We start from the raw sequence: 14,546 nt of genomic DNA on the forward strand, positions 1-14,546 counted from the left end.
CCCTCCTTAAAAAAAAAAAAAAAAACACCACCCCCCGCCCAGCCCAGCGCCGAGCCGCCCCCGGCCGCTCCCGCCAGCCCGCGGCCGCCGCAGCCATGGAGGAGCCCGAGGCCGGGGGGGCCGCGCCGGCGCCGGGGCTGCGCTCGCTCCTGCCGCCCCGGGAGTTCCTCTGCTCCCGCAAGGGGCAGCTGCTCCTCGCCGAGACGGTAAGGGTAGGGGCTGCTCCCGGGGCTCGGGACGGGGAGGGGGGGGGCGGGCTGTGGGTCTGGGGGGCCGGGGGCGCCGGCCGTGCCCCCCGTAAGGCTCCGGGCCCCCCGTGCGGGTGGGGGGCAGCCCGGGGCGGGGGAACAGCTCCGCTCGGGCCGTGCGGCTGTCCCAGCACGGTGAGGGGAGCGGGGCCGCAGGGGCTGTCGGCTGCGTTCGGGCACAGCGCGCTGGGAAACCCACATAGCCCTTGGGTCAAGCTTGCGGTGCCCGGCGTGTGCCCCCCCGGCAGGACCCCCGCCCCCCCCGGCCAGAGCTGCCTTCGGTGCACTGTAACCCACTCGCAGCGTGAGCCCGGACACCACCCGCCACCCACCCGACCCCGTTTTCTCTGTGGGCCACGGGCACGGCTGAGCCCACGGCCCCGGCACGGCTGGACCCACTGTTTGTCCCTCGTACCTCAGGGAAGTCCTCACTCGTTCCTCTCCGATGCGTGGCATGGCGTAGGGCATCGCGATCTCAGCTTCTGCCCAGAGCACCCCGAAAGCTGCGTTTGCCCCCAGCCTCCCCGAGGGACACACGTGGTCCCTGTGAGGCAGCCAGCGCGCCCGCTGTGACAGCACCGAACAGTCACCCCTAGGACACGCTTCGTCAGGCCATGGATGCCCAGGTTCCAGGGTCAGGGCTGGCGGCAAGCACAGGCTTCTGACTTTCAGTGTAACGTTTTACCTGTGAAGACTCAAAGCCTGACCACTGACCCCCACCCCCCGGCACCGACCGCTTACCCATGGCTAGCGGGTGTTCCACAACCAGCGGTGAAAGCGGCAGAAGTTAGTGGAGTAAGATTAGACCTTCAGCATCATTTATACCAGAAACAATGAAATCTGAACACCTAAGTTCTCTTCTAATTTTAGCTGGAGTTTTGATAGCCGGTAGTCAAATCCCGGGAGAGCCCAAACTAGTAGCCAGGTACAGGGAGCGTTCAGACGTGTATGTGGCTCAGGCCGTCCGCGCCGCTGGCTCGGGGAAGGGAACACGGACATTCAAGGACATTCAAGCAAGAGCCAGGGATGGCAGGGGCAGGAGGCCGCAATGTCACCAGGCTCCCTGACCAGCCCTCTCTGCCCGCCCCGTGGCAGGCAGCACTGGGAACAGCCAGGAGGTGCGAGGCTTTGGGAGGAAAAACCGTTTGCTCAGGAGATGAGGACACGATGGGGAACACAGAGCTCAGGCGGGGTAGCAGCAGGCCACGGGCTGTATCAGCTCCACCGAAAACGCTGTAAAAATTCCAGGTACCCACCATTGCTCATACCCAGCTGTAGATTACAAACCCGCACATTCAAAAGGTATCAAAGCCCAACTAACTCTGCTCCTTTGGCGGATATTTTTGTTACGTACTGTAATGTTATACTGGAATTTCCTATACAAGCTTACAGCCAGTAAATTATGATTTTCAGAAAGCCTGGCTTTTTAACATCTCTGAATGATGACATGTTTGAGGAATACTGTTTTGGTCATGGGATCAGACTCACCCTTTTGTTGTCGTAGAGAAGCACTGGTTATGCCTCCTTGGAGTAAATAAAAACCACTCTGTCTTGACAAAACAGGGATTTATCCTTTGTAAGGCCACTCAGGGCTTCCTGAGGGTTTGGCCGGCTGAAGGCAGCTCTAAAATCCTGTCTGAAGCTGCAGCGAAGCTTTCTGCGTGCTCCTTGCAGGCCGGCCCCTGTGCTTTAGGACGATGTTTCCTGGCAGAGGGGAGGCAGCAGTAGTTTCTCTCCAGTTGTCTCCAGCTTTGCCAGAAGCCCTTGAAGACAACACAGGCCCCATAATAAATCCAGTCTGTATACAGTTAGAGAAATGCAGTGCCACATAATTGTAAATGAGTCCCAGTTAATTCTATCATAGTTTAAATCTGTTTCATCTTTAGCTTTGTCTTGAACGTTTGATTTTTCCTCTTTGACACAGCACTGCTGTGGGGTGGGGTTGGGTTCAGCATAAATGTATGTAAATAATATTCATGTGAGACAGGTTTTCAATAGTGTCTTTTGTTCAGAAACAAAATGGGGTTCTCATTATTGTTACCAGACCTCTCTGTCACGTTATTACTTAGCAGCTTGGCAAGTCACAAGAAGCGTGCCTTATTTCTCATGCATATGCCAGCACCTCTGCAGGTAGATCAGACGTTCTCTGTTCAGCTGCAGGAAGTGCCAAGTCAGTTTTCTCAACATTTAGAAAGCAAACCACCATATACTAAAAAATACATCACAGCCAAAGCAAGGCAGCAACTTGCCGACATGTCTTGGCAGGGGCAGATGGTATAACCATAACTTCTCTTTTCTGGTCCATGACAGAAAGGGAACAGGGGCCAGCTTCAGCAGATTCCCTCAGCCAGTGGCCACGCTGCCTGTGCGCTTGGTGGGAGGAACTTCATGAAGAAGCCCTGGTTTGCCCAGCGGCTGGCAAATGGTCCTTTCAGCTGCCATAAGCTATAGCAGACCCACTTAGACTTTGTCAATTAAGACAACTGCCACACTCACAGCCACCTGTTCCCTTCCCTTGCACCGCTGGCCACGGCCAGGAGCCTGGGCACCCACATCACGACTCAGGGCCACCCAGGGGAGGGGGCGCAGGCAGCTGCACCGGCAGCGTGGGAACTCAGTGTGGCCGGCGAGGATTGCTGAGTTGAGATGGAAGGAAGCTGCTATAGCCACTTCTTAAAAATAACGTTTACACATGTTTTCACATGGAGCGAGTAAGGATCTTCACAATGTGAGGATGTCATTTACATGTTGGCACATAAACTGCTCTGTGGGCTGGCAAGTCTGGGCACTCCGGCGCTGCCTCTACAACAGGTCAGGCTGGTGAAGCAGCTGATTACTGCTAGAAGCTTAATTACAATTGCAAATCTTATTCTGAGGAAGATGTTCCCCCCACCCCGTTCCTTTTCCTTTTGATCTTCCTGCCTTATTAATTTTTTACTCCACCTGGGGTAGCTACACAGCCACAAAGAAGCAGTAACATGAAGTACATGCATAAGCTTTGCTGTCTCTTCTGATCCTATTTATTCTCACTGTCTTGCACTTTCTAATCACCATTCTTTATCTCCCAGGTTAATTCTTTTCTCTTTCTTTTTTCCTTTCTATTCTCTCCCCATGGCATTATTTCTTCCATATATCTTTAACAGTCTTGTTAAGGTACTTATTTTTCCTAAAGACTTAAGTTACCGTCTTGAAGGTCAGCATCTCATCTATGCTCTTTTCCCCCCTTAAGAGATGCATTTTTCAGTTGCCTCTGTCCTGTGTTGGAACCATTTAACAGCCACTCCTGTATCTGCCACCAGAGCGTGTCCAGGTGAGATCCACAGTGACACATTCTGCTGCTCACCCCAGCTATTGCAGTCAAGCTTTTGTGTCTGTCCTGATGACTGCTTTAATTGGCACCCCCTTAGTCCCCTGAAGCCAGCATCAGTGGCAGAACATATTTTTTTAATAAAAATGTAGTATGAGTATGTAAGGTGGTCCCGTATAAGGTGTGTCACTACAAAGTGACACAAAGGATGCAGAAATCATTGTGCCTGTTTGTCTCTGCTCCCATCTTCTGTCTTTTCAGTCTTCTCTGAACTGACCTTCATAACTGAAACTTGCAGCTGCTCTGTGCAAAGCCTCCTTCTTCAAAGACGACCCCCTGTGCCTTTCTCTGGGTCTGTAGCCAGGAGGAGACCCTTGCAACTAATTCTGGAGGAACCAAGAACTTCACCTCCGTGACAAGTACAACAGGGAAGCAGTTGCTGAATAGCAGAGACCACTAAGCCATCCACTTCCTCTGGCTGCCATTAAACCGTAACAAAATGCACTCTTGCCCACAGAGCACCCTGCTAGCCGCTTATAAAACTGCTGAAGCAAACCTGTTCTTTCCCATGGAGGGGAAGCGAGGGGCAGGCACTCAACCCAGGCGGAGGGCACTGGGGTGTGTGTCGGAGCATGCACTGATGTCAGCTGCTTCCCGGCATCCGCATCATTCCCAGTGGGCTGCAACGGGGCTGTTCTCCCTGCACAGAGGAGACAAACGCCTGCACGCTCTGCCATGACCTCAGCACTGCAGCAGCCTTCCCTCCCTTCAGGGGCACAGTGCTCTCTAACCATTGTATTGAATTATTTTTTATACCTTAAATTGCAAGCTGGTTATATGACAAAGTATAACTTCATAATGCCTGACCAGTTTAAGCAGCGCAGCAACACAATATTAAGTAATAATGACATGGGAGAAAATTACTTTTTGGAACAGAGTACCAAAGTTCCTTTAAAAAAGAAAAAATAATATGTAATAGTTCTCTTTTATGTATATTCTCATTCCCACAGAAAAGGTGCTCAATGAAGGACCAGGCTGCTTTTCTGCCAGGGTTTTTTAAAATCTTACCACTGCCAGACCATGAAAGGATCCTGTTCCGTTCTTTGCTGCACTAGAGCTTGCTGCATCTGAATACTCCTCCACAGTGAAGCTGGCAGCAATCCCATTAACCTTTCCACAGCAGTGCAGGAACACCTCAGGCTCCCAGCTGCTACTGATGTGAGGATGCAATCCCAAGGGAAAAAGAAACCCCTTGTCTAAATACAAATGGACAAAACTGCTAAAACACCCTCGGTTTTTTTATTCCCAGAAGCAGCGGTGCTTTCTGAGTCTGAAAGTGCTAGAAATGAACTTGCAACTGCATTGAGCCCTCACCAACTTCCTCTCTAGCTGGTGTTTGGTTGGTGGTTGTTTTTTTTCTTTAGCACAGACACAGAGCTGTTACAGAAATCACAAGATCCCATTGCTTGACCTTTCTCTGAAATCACTTTTAAACACACAGCTTCAAGAAAAAACAGTGCAGAACAACTGTGATGTTCAGCGGATCATTTGACGGTCTCTAGAGGGCTCAGGGTAGAGTCTGAAGGTTGCTTTTGAGTTTGTCATTTTTAGAGCAACTTTCAGTTTGCCAGGTATTTGTCTCAAAGACATGAAGTCTGGAAAAGTCAGTCAGTAGGTGTTCGTTAATTCTGGGTACGGACTGGCACATCAGTGTATTTATTGTGTGAGAAGTAGATTTTTAAAATTACCAAATATTTAGATGACATCAAATACTTCAGTTAGTGGCACTGCAATTAAATAGACAAGATAACAGGAAACCTATTCACTTTTATAATTCAGAAAAGAAATAATAGATAATGTCCAGTATTGCTGATGAGTCTGTGCATTCCACCTGTCAGAGGGGGAAATGAACTCTAAACAAAAGAGAAACATCGTTGAAAGCTGACAGCTTTGTGGGCGCTTGTATTACACAGGGCTGTGCCCAAGTTACCAAGTAGATCTGGCATAAAAAAACCACATCAGGGCTGCGACATGGCCACTGAGGAGACAAAAATAAGAAAGCCAAAGAACAAGCTGCAGCACCACAGCCATCACCTGACAGAGCATTCAGGCACCTCCTTCCTTTTGCTTCTCTTGCTTTAATGTGTACCTGCCTCCCCTTCCAGCCGTGCCTCAATGAAAGCTGTAACATTTGGAAAAAAACAAAACCAAAAAAACTTTCAAAGTCTTGTTCTCAAATTCTGGTCTGCTATTTTACAGTGTCTGTGTCACATAAAATTTTCCTTGGACCTTTTCAGGCTCTGAATGCCTCCAAAACAAGGAACGATGCTTAACTGGAGAGCAATTACACGCTTCATGTCAGATTATTTCCCTTTTACTATTATCATCAATAATCCATTTGAAAGCAAAGGGGTTCCTGCAAATGAAGCGTGATTTTTTGTTTTAAGGCGGCCTTGACATGCACTTTCCCTGTACAATGGGATGCTGACAGGCAGGGTCAGGAGCAGAGAGCTGGCACGGGCTGGACACAGACGACCACTTAGAGTGGCAGTGACAGCCAAAGCACAGTTAGCGTTCATCATTTGAGCAACTAACTGGCCTGGTAACTAATTTTGAAATGGACAGCTAGTGTTTCCCCAGGTTCCAGCTTCTCTGGATCAGACTGAGTTAGAAGGCTGAAGTGCTCAGACTGATCCTTTTGTCTCTTCAGCAACTTACCTTGCACCAAAGCAGGAATCCCACCAGCATGCTGGAGCAGGAGCCCCTTGGCGCGCTCTTGCCACAAAACAAGTGTCCGTTTGCATCCCCAGCCACATCAGAGCAGGGTCTGATCAAGTTCTGAATCATGGACTCTGACAGCTGTGTTTCATCTGCTTCCACTATCATCATTTTGATTTCCTTATCAGGCACTCGGAAAGAGCGAAGGAAAATTGACAGATTCTGTGCAATCTTAGGGTCCAAAACTTTCAATTCTTTGATTCTTTTCTTAGAAGATTTCTCCCAAATCCTCATCCTCTTTTTTTTCCACCGTTTTTTGACAACAAAACAGGGCACTGCACTGCATTTCAAACCATGTAGACCTGCCCAGGGCTGTCAGGGTGAGGGGAGCACAGTGGGAACCTTACCTTACACAAATTACCATCAGGCTGATCTTAAGAGAACAGAAAGGCTCTTTGTCTCACCCAACAGTTAATGCTTCTGACAGTACAACTTCTTCTCTGCATAAAGGCAGGCAGAGTGCAGGAATTACTGTATCAAACAGAATCGAGATCAAAGTGATCTCTACCATGCATCTTCAACTTACATATCTGAAATGTGCCTCTCTGCCTCCTCTCGCTGCTGTGGTATGATGTATTATTTAATACTGCATTTAATCCTTTCATGAGAGATCTAACAAGTTTAGTTCAGGTCTGATGTGCTGCTGTTGAAAGGGGGTTGGTCGGCAGGACCTATCCTGAATGCATCTCCCTGCTGCTGCTCGTCCCTGCACACTTCTGTGTCTCTCCATCTCCGCTATCACACACTCCTGTAGCCAGAAAAAGGATTTTTTTTTTTTTCAGCGCCAGAAGAAAAAGACAAAGCATCCTAACTACATGGTGGTTTCTTTTTAAACCAAGAAAAGATGAAACCACGTCTACATTATGTTCCACAAATGCCAGCGAAGCAGATTCACAGAGCTGAAGTCCAGTCCTTTCTGGTTTTATTCCATAGGGGTGGAAAAGGAATAGGCAGTGTGATAGGAAGAAGTCGTCCTCTCTCCTCTTAGTAATTTTCAAGTTCTGTTACATCCACTTCTCTTGAAATAGTACCTGGCACTTTTCATTCACAGAAATAAAATACCACATTAAGGATAAGACAGCAAATGAGTTCCTTCCACTATATCAGAACTCTAGAAAAAACTGCTGAGAAGCTATGTAAGCCATAAGCAAAAAAAATAATAGGATAAACAACAACAAATAGGGTAAATATTATCAGGTAACAGGCCTTGATGCACAAGTGAACTCTGTATTTAACCAGATCAGTTTCTTACAACTCAGTGAAACAAGAACAATAAATAGATAGAAACATTTAAAGATAAATATAGTATCTTACTAAAAATATCACATCCTCTCAAACTTTACCACCCAGTCCTAATAGATCAAAACAATATACTCCATCCAGCTGTTGTCATCCAGGTCAAGAACTGACTGCTTTCCCCAAAACCTAAGCTTAGAATAAAGGCTTGTTAATTAAAGAAATAATTTCAACAGCTTTGAACTGCTCTGTTGCCCCCTACACCTAAATGCGCTCTCCTGATACATGTATTTGTGGGTTGACTGACCCCTCACAGGAGTAATTGTTAATCAATAATTAACTGTAGGAGCCTTATCATTCAAGTATAATGATTTTTTTTTGATGTACAGGTGGTTCCCAGGAACACATGGTAGCAGCAAGCAAAGAAATTCATAGATCTGAAATGTAATGAGGTAAATTCATTGATCACAGTCTGCACATTATTTAGGCTTTTCAAGAAGCCATGTCTGCCTTCAGACATGCCAGCTGGGGGAAAAGAATACATCTGTTTCCAGTATTATATGAGGGAGTGTGGATAACTGGCTAGCTGAAAAGGGTCACATAGACATAGTCCAGCTGGCTGGACAAAAATGCACATCCCTCTCAGCTTATCTGAAGTAAAGCAAAAATACACTATCCTTGGCTGTTGTTGTTACACAGTAACAGGAAGATCGAGGTGGGAAAAGAATGTTGCAGGTGGGAACAGATAACTACAGAAGAGAAACTAGGGGCGGGCTTGGTATTTAGGCAACTAACCAATAATGAGCTTAACTTTGTAATATGTATGAGCTAATTATAACAAGGCCTAAAAGGTGACTGTAAGGTACAATAAACGAAGTCTGCTGATCACTCATATTGAGTGACTGTGTCTTCCCTCCGTCGCGACAAAGGAGAATGTCAGCATCCCCATTTCAAATTTAGAAGTTAAAAAACCTGTAATCTAACACTCAAACAGTACCTACTGCTACACTGACCAAAAGCATCCCTGAGCATTGCTAAGGCACGGATTTGTCTTCAGGAGGGCTGAGTGAATAGAGCAGCTCAGGTATAAACTAGCTCATAACACTTGCACTTGCAGAAAATGTTTTATTCAGTATACTAACAACTTTTTGTATTTTAAGCTAAATATGAACAAGCCAGCAACCAGTTACCACGCAAGGTTGCAGAGCAGTAGGGCTGGAGCCTCTTCTTACCAAGTTTCTCCATGGCCCCCTCACCTCCCGCTTCCACAAATACAGTAGCTGAAAGTCCAGAAGTGTAGCAAGCACTTCGGTACAGTCTGGTTTCTGTAAAAAAAAGCATCTTTAGCCATTTTCCCACTGTGAAAATTCCTATTTAGAGCCATAAACGACATTCTAAAAGTATTTTAATTGAATGGGAAAACAAATGCCCTTTTTATTCTTTTGCAGAGTTAGGAAACATCATGGAGAGAAAACAAATCTATGGGAGTTAGCTATCCTATTACTCTCTAAAACAGCTGTCTACAGCAGAAAACTAGAACCAGAGACTTCCAGAAATCACAGAATAATTAGTTCTCAGTTCTTATCTATCCATCAATAGCAGACTTTTTTTTTCCAACTCTAAGCAGATTATACGTGCTAAGTTACTTTGGGCTATCTGAGCAATGATTTGGGTTTCAAATGAGAACTGTCACAGCCAAAAGCTTAGAGCTCTGTTTGCTTGGCAATGCCCCACTCTGTTTGCAGAATTATGTTGTCAGAACTGTTTACAATCTAGAGCAAATTATTGACTGGAGAGGTGCAAATCCACCGAGCAGCCTGGAAAGTCGATTTCACACGCACTGAAAGAAACACCATTACTTTAGATTTATTCCGTGCTAAATGAGAAAATTCATTTGGCCCAAGGGGAAAAAAAAAAGTTGGAAGCAAGATATGCCATCACCAGCAGCGCTGACAGGAACACGCAGGGAGAATAACGCTTCAAAGCTGCTCAGCTGCCTGAGGCTCTGCTATTTCATGCGAATAACTAGAGTTTTCCTTTTACTCTAGGTGCTGTCATTTATCATTTTTATCTGCTATATTGCATCTCTAGCTGCCTCTTTCATGATGGCACCACTCCTAGAGTTTCTGCTGGCACTATTTCTTTTTTTTGCCTACGCCTCTAAACTTAATGAGAAGTTTAAAGGACTCTACTGGCCTTTGACGGTAAGTGAAATGCACAATATAAAAACACAAATGTAATTGTAGAGTGTAACATGAGTAAAAGGCACTATACAGGAGGTTGGGCTGTTAACGACTTCACCTCCTTATCAGAAGCTTGTCCACACTGCCTCTCATTCAGAAGGTCCCAAAGCACCCTTTACACTATGCTATACTACATCCTATAGCTTTCTTGGTGCTGACACAAAGTGTGGTTTTATTAAAGCACAGAATGTATGCGCCATTCCAGGCAAACAGCTTAGAGCTGCATCTTCAGAAGCAAGCAACATCAGCCCAACTGAATCTGCCCACTGCTGGGAGCAACTTAATAAATATTGCCACCCTTACAAATGAGGAAGCTGAGGCACGCTATATAGTAATGCGCACGCTATATAGTAATGCACACGCTATACTAAAATGTTTTCAAGTTCTCAGATAAATGCTGTTGAGGTCAGTCATACTCACACGCAAACAAACTGGCAGCTGCTTCTGTGAAGGGGGAAGGCCCTGCAGCTGCCCAGTGACACAGGGAAATCCCTGGCTGTTCCCGGGGGCCGGCAGGTTGGTGGCTGCGCTGGTGACTGCGCACTGGCCACTGGATGTCTCTGTTGCTTCAAATATAACATTGCCAAGGGAGCACTTGTCTAGCAGTACACGTACTTCCAAAAAATGCTAATGTCATCGATATGCATTCTCTTTTGGTACTGTCTAGCAATAGTTCATCGTAGTGAGATTTGAATTAGAGGTCTCAATATATAAAAATAACATTAGCAAGGCCACTGGTGGATATAACAATAGCAGTGACTTTGACAGTGTGCGTGGTTTTTGTATGGTAATCTCACTTCCATTGTTTTCCCGTTTTCTACATGCATCTGATTACAGAACTAAAACAAAGCACCTGTATGTTTATTATTACCATAATATACTCCAGTCACAGAGACCAGACCTTGTCCAGACTTCAGAAGAGTCGAGTTTCTTGTAGGATTTGTGCTTTGAGACATTCTCTTACTCATCCATCTGTTCCGAAAAGGCAGAAGGTCTAATTGTGAACACAGATTGAGATACCATTATTCCAGCTTACGTGATTTACACATGCCCTGGGAATCGCAGCTCTATTTAATACACAGTTCAGAGACGCCGTTGCTCCAGCACATCACTGCTTGTATTACAGGGCACAGCCCCTGCCCTGCTGAGATACAGTCTCAACCACAGAAGCCCCTATTTTGATGACAGCAACAGGTACAATCACTTCAGGCTAGCTGTTGGAGTTACAAATATAAATCATAGTTTTAAACACTAAAAGTGTTTGGTTCCTAAACGAGACAGGCAGGGCTACTTCTATACAGAAACAAGCATGTGCCTGTTCCCCGTGGGAACTGATATGATCCTCCCCAGAGCCTTTGGTACCACAGGAGCTCTGCTTAGGGATGAAACCTTTTAAGGCACTTCAACTGATTCTTCCATTAGAGCCCGTGCAGCACTCCAAGTTAAAAGATAGCCCTTCTCAGCCTGAAAAAAGGTCTGCCTGACATAAGCACGTTAGAAGCAGGATTTATACAGACGTCAGTAAGAGCAGAGGTTTATACCAAGATTCCAGTCGTCTCCCATCTAAAGATATTTCCCAGATGAGCAATTCATCCACTACAAAATACCAGGCTGTAGTCACACTCCAGAATCGGGCAAGTCCACTGACGCAACAACGAAGGGTTTTAGTGGTCATTTCTGAAATAATTTTTAGAGGAATTTGTATGTTGGAATTACATGACTAATCGGAGCCTGCAACATTGGTTATTTTACAGGATTTCCTGCGGTGCGTCACTGCTGCCATTATTTACTTTGCCATTTCAATTGCTGCTGTCTCAAAATACAACGATGGAGCATCTAAAGCAGCAGGAGTAAGTAGATGTGAGCTCTCCACTCCAGTATTTCAGTGGACTGTGTATGCACATACCTCAGAAACAGTTCAATTTTGACCCCATTGCAAGTAGCAGAAGTTTCTTCAATTAACTAAATTAGATTTAGATTTGCCTAAAGCAAGGAAAAAATGGTCAGTTATGTAGAAAAATCAGGTGTTAATCAATTAATAGGGTTTTTTTCATCCTAACAGTGCTGCTCAGTGTTAACTGTACTACTTAAGGAAGGCGTACAGGGAAGATAAATTTCTCTGTTCCTGCAAAGAACATAAAGATCTTTGAATAAGAGAGAATAATAATAATAATAGAAATCAAACTTGTAACTACTAAGGACAGTCTATATTAAGTAATTTCAACCTCCTACCTCTACTGCTTAGTTTTACTGGGATAAGTTGAAGCTACAGCAGTGTCATTTTACCCTCCAGTATACGGACTGCACAGGAGAGAGCCTTTGTCATCAGCATTTTGTGTTCAGAAATAAGATACAGCCTCTCCATCTGCAACTTGACTCGAAGCATCAATAATGTATGCAACATAAATAAAATCTGCATAGTAATTTAAAAAGATGGGGAAGAACAATACCCAGGAGTGTTAGCCCGCAACCCTTGCCAAACCATCCCAAGTCCAACACAATTTTGAAACAAAAGACCTTGTTTTAAGCTTTGTCACTCCATCTAGACATGAAACAACACAACACAGTGTTTCCCCTAGCTTCTCAGAGTGAAAACCAGCCGACTCTCGCCACACTGCTGCTGCCTTGACACTAAATAGGTAACTTCAGAAGCATTTTATCTCAATCTAGTTCATTCTGCAAGATTCTTGCAAACCAGTAAAAAAATCATTTCCAGAGAAACTGAGGCAATTTCTTGGTGGCACAGAGATGCCCTGGGCTAACAGAGGTGCAGGTTACATTCTCCTGTAGCTCCCAGCCCAGGCCAACGCTGGTGCTCAGAACATACCCAGAGCCAGAGAGGGAGGCAACCTGGGGAGCTGCTACGGACACCTCTGGAGCTGCAGGGATCACCGCTCAGAAATGAGCTGTGGTGTAGCTGATGCCAGTGGCTCACGACACAATTCCCTTCCCAGCCTTTTTAGAAAGGCACAGGTCAAAAAAAAAGAAAATAATAATCAAGCCCAGGTTTTCTTCAGTAATTTTTCTTGCGTCAGTTAGGCTTATTTCAGTTTGCCATTGATGGACGTGACCTGTTATCAAGGACAGTACTATTTTGCCGTTTCAGGTGTTTGGGTTTATAGCCACAATAGTGTACGCCATTGATTTCTACATAACCTTCAATGACCTGGTTACTTTTCTCAAGCAAGGCAGTTCCGATTCCCCTGAAGGGCGCAAGTCAGAAGGTGGGTAAAATTCCCCGTGTGGGTTATACCAACATGTAACAGGAGATTTTCTTCTCCATTTCGCCCTTCGCAGGGAAGCAAGAGCACTCACTCAGTAAGAACAGTTTCTGTTCTTGGGTACCTTGGTTTTGCATTCCTCAACTACGCTGCATTATGAAGCTGCTTAGTCTTAAGAAGTTGGAATTTTAGTGATTTATAAAGAGAACTAGCAAGCCAGCAATGTTAAGTTTCTCACAGTTTTGTGCCATCTAACTTGGAAAGGCCCCAGATCCAATTATAGAAACCACTGTGCAACACAGTTTTATCCTTTCGTCAAAATGTCTTACTTAAAAACAAACCTTTTTTTTTTTTAATAACAATTGAAATCCATTAGTCCACAGTCTTTTATGTCCAATAGTGCTTTTCTCTTTAACTCTCTTTACCACGATTACCTGTTATTCAGGGTGAAGCTGTGACCATCTGTGGGTTAAATGGCCTTTTTTCCAAAGGCCACACAGCATAAAATTAACAAGATCGCTATCAAATTTCTTACTAACATAGAAGGTACAGTCTACCTCAAATAAGACTGATCCACTCAGACAAAGATAAAAAGAGGGACCCGCTGCTGGGAGTTCAGACCCATTTCGAGCCAAGTCAGGACACAGGCAGCTATTTTGCAGCACCTCATGAGCCCAAACCAGGCATCGTGCCCCGGTGGCACTGCTCAGCACACCCACACAGATGAAAGAGACTGTTCCACACTTTAAAACAAAAAAATCCAAAAACACCCGCCCCAAAACCAAAACCCCTCAAACCCAAAACCACCCCAGGATGTGTACAGAATCCTAGAAGGTATATAGTAACACTAACAGCCTTTTCTAGGTGTTTTAGTACATTGTTAAATGTTTTGAAGGCTTTGGGCCAAAGAGACAAAAGAAGAATTCAAGGAATAGATCATAGGAAACAGACTGTAAGGACTGAAAACTGTTTATCCCTACTCAGAAGAAGATCAGGTGACAAGGGTACAAAATTAGGCTAAAGATTAGATCCGATTTCCCTGGAGATGGAGAGAGAAATATATAAACTAATCAATGCACAATCGTGCAGCTTTGTGCTGATGTGACGGTGCAAGAAGGGCTTTGCCCTGCAGCGCCTTCCTCCAGCACCAGACTTACCCTCACACCGCGGCTCTCAGCTGCTGAGCCCAGAAATCCCTTGCTTCCTTGAAAGCGGAGTCTCGAGCTTGGGCAAGAGGTGCCTCTGTAGGCCTGTTGGGATTTCTTAATATCTAAAAGCTTCTGGCTTTCAGACACGTTTAGCTGGCGGAGTGTAACCATGCCCGAGAGCAAGCAGCAACAGCCTAGCGCAGGAGGTATGCCTGCGGCAGACGTCCTCGGGGTGGCCACACTAACACACTAACACCTCCACAAGCTCTCTCATCCCAGCTGTTACCTCTGTGGTGGGGGTCTGAGTCTCTCTCAGCAGCACTTCTCGAGTCCTTGGAAACACTATTTAAAGCTCTACCATGTTA

General features: G+C 45.6%; 1 protein-coding gene and 1 long non-coding RNA gene across 3 annotated transcripts in view; one reads left to right on the forward strand and one right to left on the reverse strand.

Annotated features, from left to right (window-relative positions):
• The window catches only part of CMTM3 (CKLF like MARVEL transmembrane domain containing 3), a 16,614-nt gene continuing 2,068 nt past the window's right edge, over positions 1–14,546 (forward strand). The window contains exons 1-4 of the mRNA XM_080411203.1: positions 1–206; positions 9,618–9,773; positions 11,567–11,662; positions 12,919–13,036. Of these exons, the coding sequence (XP_080267329.1) occupies positions 96–206; positions 9,618–9,773; positions 11,567–11,662; positions 12,919–13,036 (481 nt within the window). The 5' untranslated portion in view covers positions 1–95. The remainder of the gene's footprint in view (positions 207–9,617; positions 9,774–11,566; positions 11,663–12,918; positions 13,037–14,546) is intronic.
• LOC308073242 lies at positions 224–7,952 on the reverse strand. Of its 2 annotated transcripts, none has more exons than XR_013931956.1 (3): positions 4,624–7,952; positions 2,314–4,255; positions 224–2,011 (listed from the first exon to the last, which is right to left on the reverse strand). It is a non-coding gene; the product is annotated as an uncharacterized lncRNA (long non-coding RNA). The 2 variants fall into 2 exon arrangements; XR_013931957.1 differs by having other exon boundaries at positions 224–840; positions 990–4,255.

This window comes from Falco punctatus (genome assembly GCF_963210335.1).
Source record: "Falco punctatus genome assembly, chromosome: 14".
Taxonomy (NCBI): Eukaryota; Metazoa; Chordata; class Aves; order Falconiformes; family Falconidae; genus Falco; species Falco punctatus.